The 25,434-nt window shown below is 36.3% G+C and overlaps 2 protein-coding genes and 2 non-coding genes across 4 annotated transcripts; 2 read left to right on the top strand and 2 right to left on the bottom strand.

Moving 5' to 3' along the window:
• The first annotated feature begins 4,024 nt into the window (after nt 1–4,024).
• Nucleotides 4,025–4,131, top strand: LOC141722305 (small nucleolar RNA R71). The gene has a single exon (XR_012575323.1). It is a non-coding gene; the product is annotated as a small nucleolar RNA R71 (small nucleolar RNA).
• Nucleotides 4,132–15,580: 11,449 nt separating this feature from the next.
• TRNAW-CCA (transfer RNA tryptophan (anticodon CCA)) lies at nt 15,581–15,652 on the bottom strand. Its single transcript has one exon. It is a non-coding gene; the product is annotated as a tRNA-Trp (tRNA).
• A 148-nt stretch (nt 15,653–15,800) lies between these two features.
• On the bottom strand, nt 15,801–20,816 carry LOC141719022 (putative disease resistance protein At5g66900). The gene is made up of 5 exons (XM_074521402.1): nt 19,875–20,816; nt 18,885–19,276; nt 18,305–18,672; nt 17,093–17,304; nt 15,801–16,990 (listed from the first exon to the last, which is right to left on the bottom strand). Exons 1-5 carry the CDS (start codon nt 20,503–20,505, stop codon nt 16,128–16,130), a joined length of 2,466 nt encoding a protein of 821 aa, XP_074377503.1. The 5' UTR covers nt 20,506–20,816; the 3' UTR covers nt 15,801–16,127.
• A 2,064-nt stretch (nt 20,817–22,880) lies between these two features.
• Nucleotides 22,881–23,747, top strand: LOC141718863 (uncharacterized). Its single transcript, XM_074521239.1, has one exon. The coding sequence runs from the start codon at nt 22,881–22,883 to the stop codon at nt 23,745–23,747; it is 867 nt and encodes a 288-aa protein (XP_074377340.1).
• The last annotated feature ends 1,687 nt before the right edge of the window (nt 23,748–25,434 follow it).

Genomic DNA, 25,434 nt, shown 5'->3' with positions numbered 1-25,434 from the left:
TACCCGAGGTGTTCCAAACCTTGTGAAAATTTGCTTATGAAGAAAATTTAGCACTGCCTTTGCATCATTTGTCGGTAAAGCTTTAACTTCGACCCATTTTGAGACATAATCGATTGCCAGCAAGATGTACTGATTATTGCCAGACGAGATAAAAGGCCCCATGAAATCGATTCCCCACAGATCAAAGACCTCGACTTCAAGCATCACATTTAATGGCATCTCATCCTTCCTTGACAAATTTCCCACTCTTTGGCAACGATCACACCTTAAAACAAACTGATGAGCATCCTTGAACAAAGTAGGCCAGAAAAAACCTGCTTGCAGAATACGAGCTGCCGTTTTCTCACCACCATAGTGTCCACCATAAACCGTGGAATGGCAGTCTCGTAATATCCCCTCCGTCTCACAGAACAGGATACATCTCCTGATGATCTGGTCAGCTCCCTGTCTAAACAAATATGGTTCATCCCACATATACCACTTCACCTCATACAGAAACTTCTTCTTTTGAGCGGATGTCAAATTAGGAGGCATTATATTGCTGACGAGATAGTTTACAATATCTGCAAACCATGGTTCTTCCTCCTGAATTACATACAACTGCTCATCCGGAAAATATTCATTGATTAACGTCCTATCTTGTGAAGTAGAATCGGGATTCTCCAACCTAAAGAGATGGTCAGCTACTTGATTCTCAGTATCTTTTCTATCTTTGATCTCTAACTCAAATTCCTGAAGTAAAAGCACCCAATGAATGAGTCTCGGCTTCGAATCCTTCTTGGAAACTAGATAGTGAATAGCTGCATGATCAGTGAATACTGTTACTTTCGTACCAAGCAGATAAGATCGAAATTTCTCAAAACCAAAGACTATAGCCAAAAGCTCCTTCTCAGTAGTGGTGTAGTTCAATTGGGCACCATTTAAGGTCTTACTCGCATAGTAGACCACATGGAAGAGATTTTTCTTGCGCTATCCCAGAACTGCACCTACCGCATAATCACTCGCATCACACATCATCTCAAACGGTTCTGTCCAATCTGGTGCTGTAATAACTGGTGCAGTGATCAAACTCTTCTTGAGAGTCTCGAATGCTGCCAAACATTCATCATCAAATTTGAAAGGCACATCTTTCTCAAGCAAATTGCACAACGGCTTAGATATCTTTGAAAAGTCCTTGATGAATCGCCGATAAAAACCCGCATGACCAAGAAAACTACAGATTCCTTTCACAGAATTAGGTGGGGGAAGATTTTCAATGACTCCCACCTTGGCCTTGTCCACCTCCAGACCCTTGCTAGAGACCTTATGCCCAAGGATAATGCCTTCACGCACCATAAAATGACATTTCTCCCAATTGAGCACCAAATTAGTTTCCACGCATCTTTTGAGTACGGCGCGCAGATTATTCAAACATTCATCATATGAGTGTCCAAAGACGGAGAAGTCATCCATGAACACTTCGACGTTATTTCCAATCATGTCAGAGAATATAGCCATCATACATCTCTGAAAGGTGGCAGGGGCGCCACATAACCCAAACGAAACTCTGCGAAAAGCAAACGTGCCAAATGGACAAGTGAAGGTAGTTTTTTCCTGATCCTCTGGTGCAATACAAATCTTATTATACCCGGAATAACCATCCAGAAGACAAAAATACTCATGACCCACCAATCTGTCAAGCATCTGATCAATAAATGGAAGAGGGAAGTGATCCTTCCTTGTGGCTTTGTTCAATTTTCTATAATCCATGCATACTCTCCATCCTGTAACTGTTCGAGTAGGGATGAGCTCATTCTTTTCATTTGCGACCACAGTGATACCTCCCTTCTTAGGTACACATTGTACGGGGCTCACCCACGAGCTGTCAGAAATAGGATAAATGATGCCTGCATCTAGCCATTTCAGAATTTCTTTCTTCACCACCTCCTTCATGATGGGATTCAGTCTTCGCTGCTGTTCCACAGTTGGCTTACTACCTTCCTCTAGCAGAATTTTATGCATACAATATGAAGGACTTATCCCCTTGATGTCTGCTATGGTCCATCCTATAGCCGATTTGAATTCTCTCAAAATCCTTAAGAGCTTGTCTTCCTCACTACCTGAAAGGTCAGATGAAATAATAACAGGTAACGTAGATGAATCACCTAAAAAAGCATACCTCAAGTGCTCAGGTAATGGCTTGAGCTCCAAGGTAGGTGCTTCATCTATTGATGGTTTGAGCTTTCCTTCAGCGTTCTTAAGGTCAGAAGTACCAAGAGATTCAAATGGTATGTCCAGCTTTCGCTTCCAGGGAGAAGCGTTCAGATATTGTAATTGCTCGTTGCTATCTTCATCATCGCTGTCAAAATCCCCCACTAAGGCCTTTTCCAATGCATCAGACATTAGCATGTGATCGAGTTCCAAAGTAACCGCAGAATCAATCACATCCACTTTTAAGCACTCCTCATCTTCTGTAGGGAATTTCATTGCCTTGAATACGTTGAAGGTCACATCCTGATCTTGGACCCGCATAGTAAGTTCACCTTTTTGCACATCTATCAAGGTACGGCCAGTAGCCAAGAAAGGCCTTCCCAAGATTATGGGAATCTTCTTATCTTCCTCAAAATCCAGAATAACAAAATCTGCTGGAAAGAAGAGCTTATCCACCTTGACGAGCACATCCTCAACTATGCCCCTTGGGTATGTAATGGAACGGTCAGCCAATTGTAGCGACATGTATGTGGGTTTTGGATCAGGCAGATCCAGCTTTTTAAAGATCGACAACGGCATCAGATTAATACTTGCTCCCAAATCACAAAGGCACTTGTCAAAAGTCAGATTGCCAATGGTGCAAGGAATGGTGAAGCTTCCTGGATCTTTCAATTTTGGTGGTAACTTTTGCTGCAGAACAGCGCTGCATTCTTCTGTGAGAGCAACGATTTCAAGGTCATCCAGTTTCACCTTCCTTGAAAGAATAGTCTTCATAAACTTCGCATAACTAGGCATTTGTTCCAGAGCCTCAGCGAAAGGTATATTGATGTGAAGTTTCTTGAACACCTCCAGAAACTTCCCGAACTGTCTATCCAGCTTTTGTTGCTGCAATCTCTTAGGAAAAGGTGGTGGAGGATAGAGTTGTTTCTCCCCTGTATTAGCCTCAGGCAGAGTGTGTTCAACAATAGTCTTCCTTGGTTCCGCCGCTTTCTCCTTTTGCGTAGATTCTTCACCTCTAATTTTAGCTTCTACTTCTTTTGCCTTTTCAGCATCAGCTACTTTTCCAGACCTTAAGGTAATAGCCTTGACTTGCTCTTTAGCTTCCTTCCTACCTGGTACTTCCGTGTCACTAGGAAGAGTGCCAGGTTGACGATTGAGCACTGCATTGGCTAATTGACCGATTTGATTTTCCAAGGTCTTGATAGAAACCGCCTGACTCTTGCACAACAGCTTAAGTTCCTCAAAATCAGCACTAGTAGGTGCAGCTGCACTTCCCTGTTGAGGATATGATTGCCTTGTAGCATACTGCTGTGGTTGCTGGAATCCAGGTGGGTTAAACTGTTTACTCACTCCTTGCTGATATGGTGGCTGAATAGCATTCTGATTATTCCCCCAGCTGAAATTTGGATGATTTCTGTTGTTAGGATGATAGGTCGCTGGCACAGGCTGCTGTTGTCGCTGATAATTATTCACATACTGAACAGATTCATTGACAAGAGAACACTGATCCGTAGCATGAGAACCTGCACAAAGCTCACAAATCATAGCTATTTGATTCACTCCATACGTAGCCAGAGAATCAACCTTCATTGATAGCGCTTGGAGCTGGGCTGCAATAGCGGTGGCTGCATCAACTTCCAGAATACCTGCTACCTTGCCTGATGTCATCCTCTGAGTTGGGTTTTGATGCTCATTTGCAGCCATCGTCTCTATAAGATTATACGCCTCAGTATAGCTTTTAGCCCATAAGGCGCCTCCAGCTGCTGCGTCGAGCATGGGCCGAGATTGGGCCCCCAAACCATTATAGAAACCAGTGATCACCATCCAATCCGGCATTCCATGATGTGGACATTTTCTCAACATTTCCTTGTAGCGTTCCCAAGCCTCGCACATAGATTCTGTAGGTTGCTGCGCAAACTGAGTAAGAGCACTCCTCATAGCAGCAGTCTTTGCCATCGGATAAAACTTCACTGGAAACTTTTGCGCAAGATCTTGCCACGTAGTGATGGACCCAGCTGGTTCAGAATGTAACCAGTCTTTAGCCTTGTCCCTCAGTGAGAATGGGAAAAGCCTCAACTTGATAGCCTCATCAGTCACGCCATTATACTTAAAAGTGCTGCAGATCTCGACAAAATTCCTTATGTGCATGTTGGGGTCTTCAGTTGCCGCTCCTCCAAAAGAAACAGAATTCTGCACCATCTGAATAGTGCCCGGCTTGATTTCAAAGGTGTTAGCTTGAATAGCCGGATGAAGGATGCTTGACTGAATATCATCAATTTTAGGCCGAGAAAAATCCATAAGAGCTGGATCAGCTTGAACAATAAGATCTCCCATGTTTACTGGTTCTTTCTGCTCAGTTCCTGAATCCGAATCCTCAAAATCTAACTTCTCCGAAATATCAAGAACTTCGTCTGTCTCCTCAGCTGTATCTAAAGTCCTCTTGCGAGCACGAGAACGAGTTTGCATAAACGCTTGCTAAAGTACCTGAAACACCACCGGAAAAAAAAATAAGTAACTACTACGTCCTAATCACTGAGTCCTAATGACCAATGATGGTAAGTACATAAACTAAACAAATACGCCGAGTCCCCAGCAGCGGCGCCAAAAACTTGTTAGGGCGAAAACACGCGCTAATATTCACGCAAGTATACGCGTTCGCAAGTAATATAGAATACTTTCTAGTTCGTTCCCTCAGAGACTCAGACTAAATTATTTTCTAATTAAACTCACTCACCAATGTATGATTACTTCTCAATGTTAAGACACTAACACTTAAAATTGTTGATTAAATATTAACTATAATTAACTACTTAATTAATCACTTAACTAACACTTCAATTTATCAATAATAAAACACTCATGAGATCACAACTTCATTATTACTTCCTTCTATAGCCATTGTTATTATCTTTAGCATGTGACAGTGATGATATTAATCGAATAACACGAAACTGATAAAAGCCAACTTTCATTGTACTAATACCATTCTACCAAGCATCCACAATTAAGATAGAAGTTGAATAGTCATCAATTATGTTGAGTTCCCATATGTCTACAGAAATTGACAACACAACGATTTAAGCACAAGTTATTCCTTTTGATTACATAGGGCAAATAAAACTGTTAGAGTTACCCACTAATCATGCACAACGTACATGAACTTATGCTAGCATGGCAAGTTCTAAATCTCAAGATCCACCGTCGCTTCACAAGAGATTAACACCCTATCTTATATGTTCGTGACGCACATAAGACGAATACGCACAACCAATACTAGATATCATGCAATCATCACACACTATTCCATAATAAATCCGTTGCAACCCCATGATCACGATTAGCCCATAATAGCACTTATCGTCATCATGGGTTCATATGAAATCATGATAAACAAACACAAGAAAATAATAAATAAACTAATTATATTAAAACAGAGTACGTCACAAGAGTAAATAAGTTCAAAGCAAGAAAACTAGCATCCAACATTACAACGAAACAAGAATCACAAGAATATATGCTTCCTCTTCGTTGCGGTGTGCTAAATCGGTCTTCTTCCTTATCTCCTTCGCTCCTTGCGTAAAAACACAATCTTCTTCAATCCACACTTGTGAAAACGTCTCAAATCTACTTATATAATAGTCCCATAAAACTCAGATTACATAGAATTGGAAACCAAACAGAAGTAGAAGTCCTAAAATAATCTGTTTTTTTTCCCGACCCTGCGCGGCCGCTCAGCATAGCTGAGCGGGCGTTCAGCTTGCTGCGCGGCCGCTCAGCAATGCTGAGCGGGCGCTCAGACCTCTACTGGAAAAATTCTGATTTCGCTCCGTTTCTTCACCGTAATCTGCCCGTTTCTTTCCTCTCGCAATGGTGAACACATGCCAAGGCTTATTCTTGATGATTCCTCCCCCGAAATGCAACTAAAACCCTGAAATGCATAAACACTAGAAAAATGCATCAAATACACAAAATACTTGATTTCAAGACACCAATTTAAGCCATTTTAAGACGTTCTAAGTGGTATAAAATGCCACTTATCACATATGCAGATTTTTTATTGTGAGTTGCGATTTCGTTATTGTTAGTGTTCTTAATTCCTGAAAGTGCAATTATATAGTGCCCGCATTAGTACAATTTAATACGTGCTTAAAAATAGTCAAACAAATAGGACCATAAACTATATACGATAATTTACAATATGAATTAGCTCTCTGTATATGATTTTTTATTGTTCTATTTTTTTTCCTCAAACTCCCCTTCGGTCTCCCTTTCTGGTTCCTCAGTAGCAATCTTCTGAGCTGCCATTTAAATTACTCCAGATGTGCAATTCTATGGCGCTTGCATGTGTGTTTAACTGTTTATGCTCAGCAGACCAGATGTCAGATGTATTAAGGAAAATGTAGGTTATGGCAAGGGACATTGCAGTAGAGAGTTTGAAATCTTCAAATTACACAATCTTATATGCCGTCTTGAATGAATATATGGGTCAATTGACAAGTCTTAAGATTGGCTAGTATACACTTACTTAATGCTGGAGAATATTATAATGTGACAATGATGTGTAATTGCAAACAAAAACATTTTCGCCACCTGAAGGGCTGGAGACAGAGTTGGTAAGAAGAAAGAGTCTGGTTGCATTCTATCAAAATTAGTTTAATTATACAGAAACAAATATGTGATTCAAACTTGTGACATTTGGCTATAAAAGGTGGGAAGGAGAGCCTTGTATCTATTTTTCTTTTGGGAGGGGGGGGGGGGTAATAGGGCTAAGTTAGTTAAAAGATTTTTGAATGGAATGTAAATAAAGAAGCTTAATGTAATAGTTTCATTCTTTTGTACAAACACAAAACTGTTGGGGATTTATATTTGGCTACAACATTCAACAAATATGTACATGGCTTGAGTTGAAGAATATGAGAATGTGAGCCAACTCATGGAGTAGACAGTATCTGCAGCCCAGTCGCTGGCATGGAATGGAATCAAATATGTTTATAAATATAGCTTAATGTTTTATGTTAATTTGGTGTGTAAATTTATGGGATGATAATTGTGTTGTAGTTGTAGCACTCGGGAATATGAATGTGTAGATAGTTTCTGTCAGTGACATGTAGTCTGGTGTTACGTTATCCCCTGATGTATATATATGTTTTGCGGTTCTGTGTCTGCTATTAAAAATTTCATAAAATAATGAGTCCCGTGTTAATAAACCTAACTAATGAGTATAAAATCGAAAGATATTTATTATTTTTGTTGATTTTGTGTTATGTTATTAACTTATCATGTTTCTTTCATGAATTTATTTAGTTTTGTAGTATTGTGTTTGCTATTTATGCGATTTACATCTCTTAATATAATGATTCTCTTGTCAAAAGACTTAGATGTCGATATGTTTATATACTCAGCTTGTTGTTTCAATTATAGCAGCAGATGTTAAAAGGATTTTTGTGTTTGATTGGAGTCTGTAAAATTGGAACTCATGATTTACTTATGTTTTTCTCAACAAACACGAAAATAAGTTTCAATTGTAGGTTTCTTTTCTTATGCTTTACTTATGCTTGTTTTGCATTTTTTGTATCCATTAGTATGCTTGGTTTGCATTGTCTAGTCTTAGTTGTAGTCAAATTCAATGGATTAGCCTGTTCTGTTTTAAAGGTGGGAATAGATTTAGCCTTTGTTAGTATGCTTGTTTTGCATTTTATGTATTATGCAGTCCCTTTGTATAAGTAGTCCATCCACATTAATTATTTTACGTTGCTGCACCAGGAGAATCCAAAATTTGGGAAATACAGAAACAAAGATCTTTCTCTCTACATGCAGTACTACGACACACTCTTTGGGGATATTGTTGCAACCGGTGAACGAGCGAAAGCTGCAACTATGTATTCTGCTGTAAATCTTGAAGTGGGAGAGGACTTCACAGAGGTGCTTGGTGATGATGATGATGATGGAAAAGAAGGTAGTGGCGATAGTGATGACAACATCATTGAACCATCACCTAATTTATTTCCATCAGTTTCGTTGAAATCTAGCAGGAGCAGTGGTTCTAAGCGAAAGAAATCTGGAGCCGAGGGACTTGATGACTTGGTAGCTGCAATGTCCTGTAGGAGTACCCAAACAACGGCAGCTAATTCAGATGTGAGTTTACTGGAGGCTGTTGATCTCCTTGATTCCATGGAACAGGTGAAGGCTGGTTCTGACCTGTACTTCTATGCTAGGCGCTATCTCCTTGACAATGGAAATATGACCCTTTTTCTAAAGGTGCAAAATGATGAGATTCGTTACGGAGAGCTAATGTACAATTTTACAAGGGCTGGGAAACAACAGGGAGGGCAGTGAATTGTAATCACTTGCATCATGACAATAGTTGGATAAGGTTTTCACATTGTTGTTATCCTGATAAAATATTTAAATAATGTACTTGTATTTTTATGCTGTAATAGTAATGTGTGGAATAGTGTAATAGTAGTGTATGATGGAGCACCGTATGGAATAGTGAGTGTATGGAATTGTGTGACATTTGTATCTTTATGTACTAGTTGCAATGCTTTACTGTACTAAATTATGAATTATTAGATGAATCACATGAGGCTACTGCTATTTGTATATATATTATCTTGAAGTGCATCCAGTTTGTACACTTTACCTTCATATCACGAATATTACTCTATATTGTATGGATCTTTTTGACACACATAATCATAATTTTTTTCCATGATTTCAATCCTTTTGAAGAATTTAGCCCGGCTTCTGAAGATAACAGTGGTTAAGATGCTACATATTTTCAAGGTGGACAGGCATACTATGATCCACTTGGCCAATATTCCAATTCCGGTAATCAATTTGGCCAGTCTTCCAATAATGTTTTCGATACTTCTTCTAACACATATACTACTTCCGGTGATTTTTATAACACATATGATGTTTTCGCAGATTTATCGACTACTAATGTTTATAATGTTTTCGCTTCTTCATCAACTGGTAATATATGGAATGGAATTCCAGAAGAAAGTGAAGATAATTTACAAGAATGGAAAGCTGTATACACTGCTGCTGCATATACTTTGGTCTATTACTATAACACGTTTATACACAAAGGACCATGTCGTACATCAATTCTCACAGGAAACAGATTAATAAATGAAATATTAGATGGTAACGAAACTCGGTGTTATCAATATTTTCGTATTACTAAGTTTGCATTTAAATCATTGTGTCATAATTTAGTTCAATGGTATGGATTGGTACCAACGCGTGGAATGACTGCATACGAGGAAGTTGGAATATTTTTAATGACAGTTGCTCATGGGACAGGAAATCGCTTAATGCAAGAAATGTTTAATCACTCAGGTGAGACAATTAGTCGGCATTTTCATTCTGTTTTGGAAGCAATATGTCGAATGGCGAAAGATGTTATAATTCCTGCATCAAATTATAATACTGGAGCTGGATATCATAAACCTCAACACCGTCAATATTATCCACATTTTAAAGTAAGTTCATAAATACATGTACATTATTATTTACGGATGTAAAATTATTGATTTTAACTATTTTTAATTTCAAATGCAGAATGCTATTGGAGCTATTGATGACACACATATTAAATGTCGGATACATGAATCAGAGCGTACACCTTATTTTGGTCGTAAAGGATATGCAACACAAAATATTCTCGCGTTGTTTGATTTTAACATGTGTTTTACTTTTGCCTGGGCAGCATGAGAAGGCGGCGCGCACGACAGTCGCATTTTAACAGAGGCTAAATCTAGAGCAGAACTTAATTTTCCAAATCCAATTGGAAATAAATTTTATCTTGTAGATGCAGGCTATCCACACAAAAAAGGATATATGGCTCCGTATAAAGGTTCAAGTATAAGATATCACATTCAAGACTTTCGTAGGAGTAATGGTACTGCACGTGCACCTCGAAATGTAAAAGAAAGATTTAATCATCTTCATTCTTCGTGTCGAATGGTTATTGAATGAACATTTGGAGTTTGGAAAGCTAGATTTGCTATTTTAGTAAATATGCGAGCATATTCGACAGATACGCAAACCGACATCATTTTGGCTACAATGACGGTTCACAATTATATTCGAAAGTCAAATGTTGAAGATAGTGTGTTTCAAGCTGCTGAAAGCAATATTACATTCCTGAAAATTCTACCACGACAAATAATAATGAGGATGCAGACACCGAAACAGAGGGTGACCCTGATAATATGTGGATTGCAAAACGTAACGAAATTGCTTCTTATATTACGTAAACCCTGTAATTTTTACACTTTTTCGTTTTTAGTAATTTGTGTTTGAAATTTTATCTTTTGAATTTTATATTTCTATTTGAATTTAATGTGTTCAAGTTTTGATTTTTTTAAAAAAATTATAACTTATAAGTTATCATTTACCAAACACATCACCAACTTAAAACCAACTTATAAGTAGAATTATCCAAACGCCAAAATCACTTATAAGTAATAATATACAACTTATAAGTACAATTTTCCAAACACCTAAATAACTTATAAGTTACGATTTTCATATCACTTGTATGACACTTTTCAACTTTAAGTCATAAGTTACATTTTTTAAGAAACACCAAACGGGCCCTAACATTCGACTTATCAGCTTATAAGTTAAAAATATGATTCCCTAGTACGAGAGGACCGGGAAGGACGCTTATAAATTATGTACACAAACACTACTCAATAAGTACTTACGGGCTTATAAGTCAATAAGTGACTTATATGCGGTGGCCAAACATGCAAATAAGTTTCCGGCCCCTAAACGACACACAATAAAAAGCTAAAAAATGAAAAACAAAGTATCAACTAAAGTAACGCTACAGCATGCAGCCAACGTGTTATATATATATATATATATATATATGGGCAAAACGCTACACGATAGGACGTTATGAAGTGACATTTTGGGTCATGATTTTTAAAAGTGACATTTTTGGCAATTTTTACTGAAATTGTGTCGTTTTGGTTCATTTCTCATTTTGAAGCACACGTAACCGTAAGTAAATTAAAACAAAATTGTATAAAATTTTGGGTAAAAAAATTAAAATTATAGGATTACAATGAAGTGACATCAATGTGAAGTTGGTTGAGAGGTTATATTAGGTTGACCATGTTTTAATTTTACGCGGGCTTTGTTCAAAATGGGCTTTTAATAATAAAATTTACATAGAGATGTAAAATTGTGCAGGCTTTTTTACAATATTTACACATAACTGTTCACGCCCAATTTGACCATTCTCTGTGTAGCCATTGCAAGGCCCATAAACAATTCTTCTATGTATTATATGTGTTCTTCATCTGCAGGTATGTATACAATTCAATATCTTTGTTATGTACCTTTGTTTTTTCCCCTTTTCATACACATAATTGTCCTGATGTCGTATGTGACATCATTCTTTTACCTATCAAAGAATAACACCTTAATGGTGTTCCAACCAATGCTCAAGTATCTCCCGAAAGATACCTAAGATTACTACATATTTTAAACATACATATCAAACATAATATGACTACATATATATGACCATCCAAAACTTAGTCACCAAAATATACCTAATATGTTTGTAATAATAATTATGTATTCATACAATTATTATCCAATCCAATTATGATAATAATTGTCTATCTAGACAATTATTACACAATCCAAATATGAAAATAATTGTTTTCCCATACAATCATTACTCAATCCAGTTATGTCGTGTATCACCAATCTCAATCAATCACATTGGGTTGATATCCAAATATATTTCCCTTTAACCCAATACTCCATATCAGATTGAACGATAACCATCAAAATATCAACGCCTCATCGCCGATGCCTCCCCTGGAACAAGAATCCATTCATCTCACACTTCCAACTTTTGAGAATAACTAAAATCCATATAGTGACCTCCAAACTATTGTTCTTCATCATAACAACATATTCATCCACAAAATCACGTGCATCAACCATGAGTGCCTCTTATTATCACTGATTCACCCTATCCTTATTTTCACAATCTTTCGGCCTCTAGATGAACATCATTAATATCATCCAAAAAATTTCACCTGGTTGATCAACCATCAAACCATTGAAAAAATCGCAATGATCCCTTCCATTTTTCATCTCGGGTCCGAACGAATTGATCCACAGTGCAAGTCAACCATCATACCACACATAACTTTGTCTCTTCCCACTTTATTATGCTTTTTGTCATTAAATCCATCATTATACTCAGCCATTTCAACAAAACCTCGAACTTTCCTCCAAACCAATTCACCACGAACACGAACTTGGCTATGATACCGCTTGTTAGGATGAACACACACAAACACATACATATGAGATTCAATCGACCAATGCGGAGTACACACACAAAATATATGACACGGAAAATACCACTTCCTAACTTGTATTATTAATAAAAACAATTATCTATAATACAATCCAAACTAGAATATTCAAGCCTAGCAGTACTCAAACATCCGCTCTCGAGCTATAAATAAGTTCTACATCTTGAGCATTCTTTTACCAATCAAACAATAACAACTTACTGGTGTTCCAACTGATACATGAGCCAATCAATACTCAAGCATCTTCAAAACATACCTAAGATAACTATATTTTTTAAGCATACATATCAAACATAATCTATATTATACTATAAGCGAAACATGGTTTTGTTTGGTCGGTTGGTTAACACCTTCCTAAAAAGTCTGTTAATACCTTCCAAAATAAAGTTTAAATAAATATTATTTAATTGAAAATACTTAAACCATGTATCTAATATAACTACAAACTCTATGAATTTTTATCCAACTTAATTTCTAATCACACTCAACTTCTTCATTATCTTTTTTATAGGGAACAAAAAACTTTCAAAATTAATTTTAATAATTCAAATTATAATATAAAAAAATAATTAATATATATTATACTATTATAAATGAAATATGATTTTGTTTGGTCGAATGATTAACATCTTCCTAAAAAGTCTGTTAATATCTTCCAATTTTTTAAACAAATATAATTTAATTAAAAAATTAAACCATGTATCTAATATAACTACAAACTCTATGAATTTTTATCAATTTTTAATCACACTCAATTTTTTTCTTACCTGTTTTATAGGGAACCAAGCCCTTTCAAAATTAATTTTAGGAATCCAAATTATAATATATCTATTTTATACTATTATAAGAGAAACATGGTTTCGTTTGGTCGGTTGGTTAACACCTTTCTAAAAAATATGTTAACACCTTCCAAAAAAAGTTTAAATAAATATTAATTAATTAAAATAAATAAATCATGTATCTAATATAACTACAAACTCTATGAATTATTATCTAGCTTAATATCTAATTGCACTCAACTTCTTTCTTAGTAGGAAACTTTTTTTTAATAGGAAACCAAACACTTCCAAAATTAATTTTATTAATTCAAATTATAATATAATAAAATATTTATTAAATCAAGAAATAACTAAAAAACAATAGCAAATCATCTACATCCACATACACATATTCAAGACTCTCACTTTCATATAGGTTTATAATTTATTATTATATAATAAGCAAATTGCAAATATTATAATCAGGTCGTGCATGGAACGGGTTATAGGCTAGTATACTATTATAAGTGAAATATGGTTTCATTTGGTCGGTTGGTTAACTTCTTCCTAAAAAGTCTGTTAGTACCATCCAAAATAAAGTTTATATAAATATAATTTAATTAAAAAAACTTAAACCATGTATCTAATATAACTACAACTCTCTATGAATTTTTATCCAACTCAATTTCCAATCACACTCAACTTCTTCCTTACCTCTTTTATAGGGAACCAAACACTTTTAAAATTAATTTTAATAATTCAAATTATAATAAAATAAAATAATTAATATATACTATACTATACTATTATAAACGAAACATGGTTTTGTTTGATTTATTCATTAACATCTTTCTAAAAAGTCTGTTAATACCTTCCAAAATAAAATTTAAACAAATATAATTTAATTAAAAAAATAAAAATTAAACCATGTATCTAATATAACTACAAACTCTATTAATTTTTATCCAACTTCTTTCTTACCTCTTTTATAGGGAATCAAAACACTTTCAAAATTAATTTAGTAATCCAAATTATAATATAACAAAATAATTAATAAATTAAGAAAAAAACTAAAAAAACGAATACTAATAAAACAATACCAAATCATTCAAATACATCACTGCTAGTTAAGACTCCCAATTTCCGCACAACGAATCGATGTATAGAGGCCATAGTAGGAGGACTTATTAAGATTTTTACTATCTAAATTTTTAATCCTTCAATAATCTAATACACACAAAATAATATGTAGATATTTTAACTTCATTAATCTCAATAATATATATTTACTATTTTTATTAATTTATTTTTATATAGAATAATAAAATTACAAATATTATAATAATATGTTCGTGCATTACACGGGTTATAGGCTAGTATGACTATATATATATATAGTATCAAGACATACCTAATCTGATTATAATATTAATTATTTAACCATACAATTATTATTAAATTCAATTATGATAATAATTATCTAGCTAGACAATTATCACACAATTCAATTATGATAATAATTATTTACCCATACAATTATAATTCAATTCAATTATATCTTAAATTACCATGTACAACCAATTAAATTGGGTTGATACCCAACATCTTCCTCGTCACCTCTTATTGTTTGAGTATTGGATCCGACTCTTGTTATCAATAAAATATTCTTTGCATTCTTAACGGGAGGCTTTTATTTATGTCGATGACGACGATTATGATAAGAAGTTCTATACAGATGGACGTCACCACAACAATTCTGGTGATGGTGGATTAGGCAATGTTGAGAAGTCTCCCCTTCGTAAACTTGTCAAACGGGTTGTAAGTGCGAAATAAAGGATGTTTGACGAGCCATTAAAATTTTCTTGTTTTTTATTCATGTAATTCCGACGCCAAATGTTAAAGTCAATTTTCTTTAATGACTAAGTTATAATATTAGATTTTTAATCAGATATTTGGGTAACGATAAACTACAAGAGAAAGTTTGATCTTTAGTTGAACAGTGAATTTGAGACATTTAGTTGTATTAGGGGATAATTTTGATAAATATGCAATGGCAATTGAAATTATTAATATACCATTTATTTATTAAAATAAGTAAAATTAGAATAGAGAGTTAAGTTATGAGCGCGGAGATATGAATTTTGTAATAGTTTACCTTGTGAAATGAAAGGAGACTACGAGAGTAATAGTATTGAACAAGAATAGTAAAAAAAATTAACGGCAATGAAAACAGAACAACATCAGGCAGGCAATGTCAAAAAGTGGGGGAATTGAACCCGACGTGAATCGAACACGCAACCTTCTGATCTGGAGTCAGACGCGCTACCATTGCGCCACGGATCCACTTGTTATTTAGATTCCTACAATTATTATGATATCTTTACCAAGGTCGTAAACAGCATGCTCACAACAAGTAGAAGTACTAAATACTAAATACAAATGGTGAAAACACAGAGAAACCTCCCAGGAGGTCTTCAGAACATATTTACGCTAGAACTGTTTTAGCAATACTACAACAAAGTGTATTTCATTTGTATCTATAATAACATTGTTAGCTCCCGTGTTAAAGAATTATATAGTACAATTCATAAATTTTTATCTTCACTGACATTCTTACCTACTGCGTTACAAAGAATAATACAGTTCACAAACTGAATAGATAAATATCAAAGTCAAGCCGCTACAGCTCCTTAGTTTAGCATGGAATTCAAACAGAGTTTGCTCACTGACGGGCCAAATTGAAAACGTCAATCGCAACAACGCTGATGCCAAGTTATAGCAAAAGAAGCATTTACAGTGTACACCGCATTAATTTGTGTCAAAGAAACTGAATTGGTGAGATAACCTTCATAAGGCTTTCAAATGCATCTTCTTTTACCTCTTCAACAGTTAGATTTTTCAGATGACTCTGACATGGTTTCCATAGACGACTCACTCCTTCGTCACATACCACCTTCTCCAATAACCTTAGATCTTTTATAGACAGGGGAAACGTATATAGCTCGGATAATCCCTGGCAACCTCTCATGTTGATTGTTCTCAAACCCATCAACTCCCCTACTCTTTCGGGAAACTTACTCAGGCTTAAACAATCAGATATATCAAGATATGCTAATTTATGGAGGTTCACCATAGACTCTGGCAACTCTAATAGCTTCGTACATGAACTGAGTCTTAGCACTTCAAGATTAGTGAGCCTCCCGATTTCCTCTGGAAGTTCAGATAGCTCATTACAGTAGGTGATGCTGATCTTCTTAAGACTAATAATATTACCAATCCCGCCATGCAATTTTACCAAGTCGTCGCAACAGTCGATCTCAATTTCCTGTAGATTGGGAAAGACGAGTGATAGGTCAATGGTACCATTCTCAAAGGCCTCTCCCATCTCGCACAGAGTAAAGGATATCTTCTGTAAGCTCGCCAGCTCAGGTAAGGATGTATCGAGAGAGGACAATGAAACTCGTTCCAATCTGATTCGCCTCACATTTGATAAATTTCTAATAAGCTGAAAGTTGTAGAGCCTAGAGAAAGAAGACCCATAATTTTTGACAACCAGAACCTTCAGCTGATTCATTTTATCAATAAACTTCGGTATGGTGTAAAGACTTGAACAACAGTTTAGTATCACAACCTCGGCTGTAGGGAGTGTCAAGTCAAACCAGCTAGAGGAGAACTTTTCATCTGAAAAAAAATACCACTGTCACTTTATAAAGAAAACGATAATTCAAAGCAAGGACAGAGTTAATCTTCCAGATAGTTTAAAAATTAGGTGCTTAAGCAAACCTGTGGAAATTGATAAGAGGCGTGCATAGAGTGGTTGATGCATTCCTACAGTTAACCACTTAGGAAAATCATTCCCTGTTATCTCTATAATCAGCCTTTTTCTATGTTCTATGGGTTCTTGGTCATTCTGGTGGATAATCAGATCCCTAAGCAAATCATGCTGGATGACAGCATTTTCACTGCAGTATCCATCGTCTTCATACACTGTTTGCCTGCAAAAAAATATCAAGTTCATGTGTTGCTCAGTACATTAGCGATATAGTAAGAATCTGAACCACATTGTACTAAATTTTATGTTTGCTAATCTAGTTATAAATTACTCCCTCCGTCCCTTTCAATTGTTTACATTTTTTAGAGAGTGTCCGACACGCATTTTAAGGTGCATATTACGTATAGTTCTGTATTTTTTTTTTACAATTTTATTTTTCTGAATAAAAATTAAAACATTTAACTTTTATTTCGAAAAAGAAAATTGTAAAAATAAGTTACATAACTATACTTTTTATGCACCTTAAAATGCGTGCCGGAGACTTTCTCAGAAATGTAAACAATTGGAAGGGACTGAGGGAGTAGATCTCAAGGTACAAAGTGGAGACATTATACTTAACGAGAAGCGAATCTAATTAAATATCAATTTGATATATTACATCCAAGTGGAAGCTGACAATATAAATATTTATATCTCCTTCTATGAAAACATGAGACTGGAAAGGAATCCTATCATTTATTAATATAATTAAAAAAACTAAAATATTGCTAATTATGTAGTACAATAATAATGATACTGAAAAACTTTTAAAGACCTGAACAAATGAAAAATATTTCTCACGACACATTCTTTTGCTAGATCTAGATGTATATAAAAATGGATTAAATTATCCATAACTCATTGTTTTTTCCTAGTTTCCTAGTCTAGTCATCATCAAGGTGTTACCTAGGAATCCAGGTCAGTAAGCTACTGAGAGAACTAAACACATTGATATTATGACAAGAATGGTCTTGCAAGTATAATTAATTGTTATAAGGAGTGTATTGCACAATCTTTATACATATTTTAAAGTTACCATAATAATGGACCAAACCCTAGTGGAAAATATCAGAAAATTGATAAACTATTAGATATGTCAAATACATTTAACATTTTAGCAATAATTGTGTTGTTAATGTAGTAGTAAATTGGTTAGCCTCGTTGCAAATAAGAAGTGAAAGTACCTTGTGCAGACAATATTAACAAGATTTCTGAATTCTAGTTCAACAAGATTGCTGTAGGTATCTATGTCCTCATAATCCAAATTGTAACCTTCTGCCCACATATCCTTAAGAGTGGTTGCTGAAATTCTTTGACCTTGAGGAAATGATCCTAGGTCCAGGCAGCAGTCCTTTACTGAACTGCTATCCATTTCATCCAAGGCATCTAAACTGATTTGGAGACGGCCAAGCAATTCGTTGTTGGTATCAAATATAGATTCTCCATCAGACCATTTCTTTAGTACACGTCTCCATGTCACCTCCGGTTGCCCATAAAGTGACCGTCCAACCACTGTAAGGGCCAATGGAAATCCTTTACAACCATTTACAGTCTACAGGTAATGGTCAAATGAATTAGTTATAATAGAAGTCAGATGCACATGTGGATATGTATGCGCCATATGCAGACACGTTAATAACATTTAAATTAATAGGAGAAACATATCAGTTGTTCTGGTTCAGTACCCAGGACAAATGAATGTGTACGTTGTGTTTGATGTTGTCGAATAGAGAAGTTGACATCAAGCAAGTTTTAGGATTCTACCTTTTCCACCAGATCATACGGAATTTTTGAACTCCCGTCTTTTGGAAGTGCCGAGTGGCGGAAAAGAGTCATGGCATCTTGGTCATTCAGAATTTTCAGATTGTATACAGGACTGAATCTTGGAAAAGAGAATCTGGACGTAACTAGGATCTTATAATACGGTAATGTGAAGCTTAAGTTGTCAATAACAGATTCCCAACCAAGCCAAACATCATCAAGTATTAATAGTATAGGACTAGGTCCTTTTTGCTTCAGCAAGTACTCCATGCAGTTAATTGCATCATCATCATTTTGGAAGTCAGGCGTTTGAAGGTTAAACATTTTCTGAACAATAACACATATGTTGGCTGATTTTGTAACAGTCACAAAGAGTATGTTGTCCTTAAAGATCCCTGTGGATACGGAAACACGTCAAACAAACTAATTTTTTGTAATAGCATCTCACGAAATAACCAGTAAATGCCTCGCTTGCACATATACATTTAACATTTATACGAGTGTATATCATAATGACTCTTATGTTCTAACACATATCAGTTCACATCTACATCACATAGATTTCTAAATGATGAATACACATCTGATAAATTAATATTTTTTTCAAATGAAGAAAATAAGGTTGAGTTCACCTGGATAACATAAAATAAGCTAAAATTGCAATGAACTCTACACCAATATTTGGATGTGTATGTAATAATATCATACCTTCCTCCAATCTAATCTTTATCATAAATTTAAATCCTTTCCAATTTCAAAAGAAGAGATTATTCTTTGCTTCCACCATTTTCTTCACAATTCTCATCATAAAAAATAAGCATCCAACTCATATTTGTCACTTATATCCATATTATTTTCTTCACAAAAATTCAATCCATATTCCCATTATTTGGTTCATTTCCAACGATCACAAGCTAAGTCAATAACCAGGTACAAAACAACAAATATCACACACACACACACACACAATGTAGTATGCAGATGATGTCTTACCTTTGATTTCAGGATCTTGACAGAGCATTTTGGCCAAAGTAGTCTTACCACATCCCCCCGGAGCCGAAACCAACGTAACTGTCTTCTTATCCTTCAGCAACATCTTCTTCAAATCTTTTAGGGGCTCATCGAACCCGATAACCTGATCACGCAGACCCGGGACACTGCCCCAACTGGAAACCCCACTTAACGAAATGTTGAAACGATTAAGTATCAACTCCAATTTCTCATTAACTTCTTCTATACCCACCAAAGCCTTCAAACTAGTGACAGCCACAAAACCTTGCACTTCTATACTAAAAAACCTCACTATAGATTTATCTAAATCCTCTAACTTTTTGGAGTAAACGTACAATTTATGTACTTCCCACCACTGAATTCTAATGCACCTGGCCACGAGTTTCTTGGCACCATCTAACTGATCAATGAACTGAGCAGTCTCTTCTTTAGGACGATCCAAAACTTTGTTTAACTTGTCGATTTGAAGAAAAATGGGAGTAATTGATTTAAGAGTATTCTCTAGGACTTTGAAATTGGATTTAAAGCTTAAAGTTTGTTTTCCGACCTTAATAACGAGTTTAAGTAATTCGTCAACCACTATTCCTAGAGCAGCATCAGCAATGAAAGCCATCTAATTCAATAAACCGATACAACTTTCGAAGCTAAATATACAACTAATATTAGATCTTGTGATGTTGTTTGAGAGTTAAAGATTACAAATACAAGTAAAAAAATCAAATCTTGAGTAGACAAACAGTTGGTAGACGATATAAAGCTAAAAACTAACAAAAGATCTGTGAAGCATTTGAACAAACAGTTGGTAGACAATATAAAGCTTGAGCAAACAGTTGGTAGACAATATAAAGCTTGAGCAGTTTCTTGATCAAGACGATGACTTTGATAATGGTTGAAGAATAAAAAGTGTAGCTTACAAACTAAGTAGCTTCTACTACCTCCCCTCCGTCCCATGGGGTTATATACGTTTCATAATTTATTTTTTAATTTTTTTTAATAAAAGTTTAAATACGAAACTTTTATTCAAAGTAAAAAAAATAAAAAATTTGGAGTTATATTTTAAAGAAGTATTAAAAAGCGTGCCGAAAAGTAATGTATAGAATTTAATGGGACAGGGGGAGTAACTGTTAGCAGCTCGGTAATTCACAAAAAAGGGTGGGAATGAATGGTGTTGTGCCTAAAATCAGACATGGGTCGGATTTATAGCCCACAGAGAGAATTGGACTTTGTGGATGACAAAGCAGGGGTATTGGACCCGAATGGATTATTATCGTGAGGTATATGAAAGATGAGAATTACCTGTCTGAAGGGGTATTAGCAAGAGAGAGCTAGGAGCATACTTGGTGGTAACCTAATACCCCAGGGTCTCTGAAATATGCTAAGATACTAGGGTATTCGGAGAAAGGCACTTAGCTGGGCTATGCAGACAATGGTAAGAGGCCTGCAGAAGCAGTGTTTCAGTTAAACACAAACTCCACAATGAGATAGCCGGATGAATACGACTCCTAACGTATTGCAACTACATGTAGACGGATTTGTACAATATAAATATAGAGCACACATGCATTTAATGGATAACTACAATGATAAAGGATAAATAAGGGTTAAAGGTGTATTAGGAGTAGGACTCTCTTATTCTAACCTAAACCTAGCTGGATAAGGATCAAGAACAGCCCAGGGCTTCGGTCCTAAGGCAAATAAAACTACATGCGGACTTGATACCTATAAATATAGGATATATAGGTCATTTGCGGGGTTACACACACACACACATTTTCTTACTAGTAATCGAGTAGAAGCAATCTATGAGATCTCTAGAGTACATTTACGATTGAGTAGGAATTATTTAGTCACCATATCTCGGAAACCTTGCAAATTCAGTCCAAACACAGCCTTGCTCGCCACCGGATTCCGGCGAGTTGGGCGTATACAGATATCGCGAATAGGCCAACGATCAGGCCTAAAATCCGACATACTTCCCGTTATTTCAGCGATTTCCTCTAAAAAGTGTTGTACCATTTTCCTCTCACAACATTTCTGGCGCTAGAAGGAGGGGCATATTGTGCTTGAATTAATCTCTAGAGAGGAGAGATGTCGGGAAGTTCCGGTAATTAACGAACACCGAGCGAGAGTCATAACGACCGCGAGGAAGGAGATGGAGGAGTTACGAATTCGGAGCTCCTCAGGAAGATTGTACAAATGAGTCAAAAGATTGTTTCCTTGGAGAAGAAGTCTCTAAGAATGAAAAGGTGGAGGCGAAAATATGATGATAGTGGCCAAAAGGCTAAAAAGGCTAAAGTCTCGCCGGTTCACCTTAACTTTGACGATGAAGAAGAGGACCCGAAAGACGATCAGAAGAAACCAACATTTTCAGACGTTGAAACTGATCAGGAAAATCCCGATTGGGATATCGATGAGGAGGAATATCGCGAGTCCGAGGGCTCCCCCACACGTAGCATCAGCGTGTTTGATAGGATGGGGGAGAAGTTGAGTAACAAGGACCTGCGCTGATTGAGACGCGAGATAAGGCTGAGTGGCGAAAGCAAATGGAAAAGTCATCATCGAGGGGGTCTCAAAGGAAAAAAAATAGTCTCCCGGGCTTCTCATAGGGAGAAATCGGGTTCTCGGTCTCACACCCAGGACCGAAGATCCCGTTCGGCTAAGACCCCGATAGTGGAAGAGGAAGAGCGCAGTGCGAGCTCTCATCATAACTCTGTAATACCCTCTAGTAGGGATTCCACTGATAACTCAGATGCTGAGGGTAGTCTCTTCTCGGATGGAGAAGACAAGCAAAATAAGGTGAAAAACTCGAGGGTAGCCCTGAGAAGGCTAAAGGCCGAAAAGCATGCACGCTCTGATTTGGCTGTCACGTCCCCCTTTACCAAGAGGGTGAGAGATTCCCCCCTTTCACGTTCGTACAGGGGGGTAGGAGACCTAAAGTTCAGTGGGGTCACAGATCCCGTGAAATATTTGAGCCGTTCTAACACGGAGATGGAGGTATACCAAATTAGTGACTTGACTAAATGTCGTTTTTTGGCAGCTACATTGAGGGACAATGCCCACCAATGGTTTAAGAGACTTCCAACTAATTCTATCAGACCCTGGAGTCAAATGAGCGAAAGGTTTCTGTCCCAATTTCGAGCTTCGGTAGCATATGCTCCACATGCTAATACGCTGGCTAATATCAAGCAAAAGAATAATGAGACTTTGAATGAGTACCTTAAGCATTTTAATGACGAAGTGCCCAAAATGAGGAAAGCCTCAGAAGAAACTTATAAGAATTTTCTGATAGCCGGAGTTAATCCAGGAACGGATTTCTGGAAAGAGCTCCAGCGACGTGAGCCAAGGACTTTAGCAGCCTTCTATGCCAAGGCAGAACCCCACAAGATGGTGGGAGAATCGTTGCCTAAACTCAAAAGGGATAATAACCCAGGAGGCTCAGAAAATTGGAGCAAAAATAAGTGGAATAGGTCTTATAGCCCTAAAGGAAGGAGGTATGCTCGTAGGACCTCGTATGGGACGACCCCATATAGTGGGAACCAAGCGGACGGGTCAGAGAAGAATGATAAGAAGGCCCCAATTACGGTGAATACTGCTGACTCTCAAAGGAGCATGAATTATAAGTACCCCGCTAAAAGGGAGGCTGTTAGGTATACGGAGTATACCCCCTTAACTGCCCCGATAGGGCATATCCTTGAAGTTGGGGACAAAAGTGGCATTTTCCGTAAACCAGCCCGAAATGGACCACCTGGAAGAAAGGATATGGCTCGATATTGTGCTTTCCATGATGCTAATGGACATGAGACGGCGGAATGTCGTCACTTGAAAGACCACATAGAGGATCTGATCAGAAAATGATTTCTGACAGAATTTGTAGTTGAAGAAGCTAAAAGATATAAGGATGATAAGGCGAGAAAGAAAGGGGGAAAAGGAAATCCCGAGAGGCCCGTAAGGGCCAAAATAATTCATATGATCATAGGAGGTCCTTATATTGGCGGCTTGAGCCGAAATGCCATGAAAAATTATGCTCATGAAGCAAGGGGGCCGATCCTCACTAATGTCTACAACCTATCAGAGAGGCCTCCTGTAACTTCCCCAAATCCGGGGTCAGGAATCTGGGTCATCACGCCATCCTTCACTCACATGTAACCTGTATTGATTCAATAATCCAACATACCCCAATCTCACGCACACACACACACACAAGTTATAGCCTTAGAAACGATGTACAAAATGTAATCTTCTGTTATTATGCTCAAATGTACTTCACAGGATCTCAAACAATTATTCGTAACCTCTACATGAAGTTACAATAATTACGACTAATATCTTATACATATCTGATACTCTGGCACACCTGAGATAAAGCTGCCAGGGATTCTCCCCATGACTGCAAGCGACTAAGTCCCACCCCGGCATACTGTTTATCTGTTGTGTTGTGATATTTAAAAGAAAGCAAGAGTGAGCTATAATGCCTAGCATAATAAGGTACAGTATGAAATGACTGTATGATAAACTCAAGTATAATACCATATATGATAAATGTGTTTTATTTAAAATTAGTTTTCCTTGGTGATACACACCTTCTTTTGAAAAAAAATCTTTAGTGGATTTATTATCCCGCGAATACCTTAATGATAAACCCAGCACCTAGGCTTGGGTTACGGTATTGCATCACAATTCCAATTAGATGAATAGGATATTCACTGGAGCCCCCGCATACGATGATCAGTCGTACTACGGAAATAGTAATATTTTCTACTAGTAGAAGGACGATTCCCTTTTTTTTATCGGTTATCACCCTGGCCGCATTCGGACCTTTTCTGCGTCCATCCCTCTTAGGTACACACTTCGTGTCTATCCCTCTCAACACACGGTTTTGCGTCCATCCCTCTCAGGTACGCATACTCCACATGTTCATCGGTATATAATATACCTTCTTGTGATAGTAAATTGGTAATCTCCCCAGTCCACGAAGTACTAGAGTTTACCCCTCCTTGTCCTTGTAAGAATCCCATCTTATATCTGGAACTTATATTGTTCCCCAAGCATATTGCTTGTTGATAGGTACACCTTGATATGTATATATATATATGTACTTCTGAGAATTTTCGGAGGAAGTACTAAGGATGTGAGTTGACTGTTGTCAACTGATAAATAAATAAGGGGGAGTTTCTTTTGAAACTATGCACAAATATTTAAATAAGTCGAGATAAATTCATCGACGATCTGAAAGTATTCGTATGATTTTCTGAAATCCAGGAGTATTTTTGAATAGGTTTCATCATATTAAATCATTTAATAAATAATTAATAATTATTAAATAATTAGATCTCGAATGAATATATTTTTAAAGAATATTTTAAATAATATTCCCCAACTAATTTATGTTTAAATAATTAAATTAATCTTTAATGATATACTTAACCAGGTTTGAAATAAATAATCGTTGGAGAATATTTCTCCTATATTGAATGGATAACTTGAAATAATATTCGTTGCTCAAGTAATGAAATGTAGTTGAGGGAATACGATCTTTGGAAAT

Source organism: Apium graveolens, chromosome 4 (genome assembly GCF_009905375.1).
Source record: "Apium graveolens cultivar Ventura chromosome 4, ASM990537v1, whole genome shotgun sequence".
NCBI classification, from domain to species: domain Eukaryota; kingdom Viridiplantae; phylum Streptophyta; class Magnoliopsida; order Apiales; family Apiaceae; genus Apium; species Apium graveolens.
The sequence above is the reverse complement of the archived record's forward strand: the minus strand, read 5'-3'. Positions and strand labels throughout refer to the sequence as shown.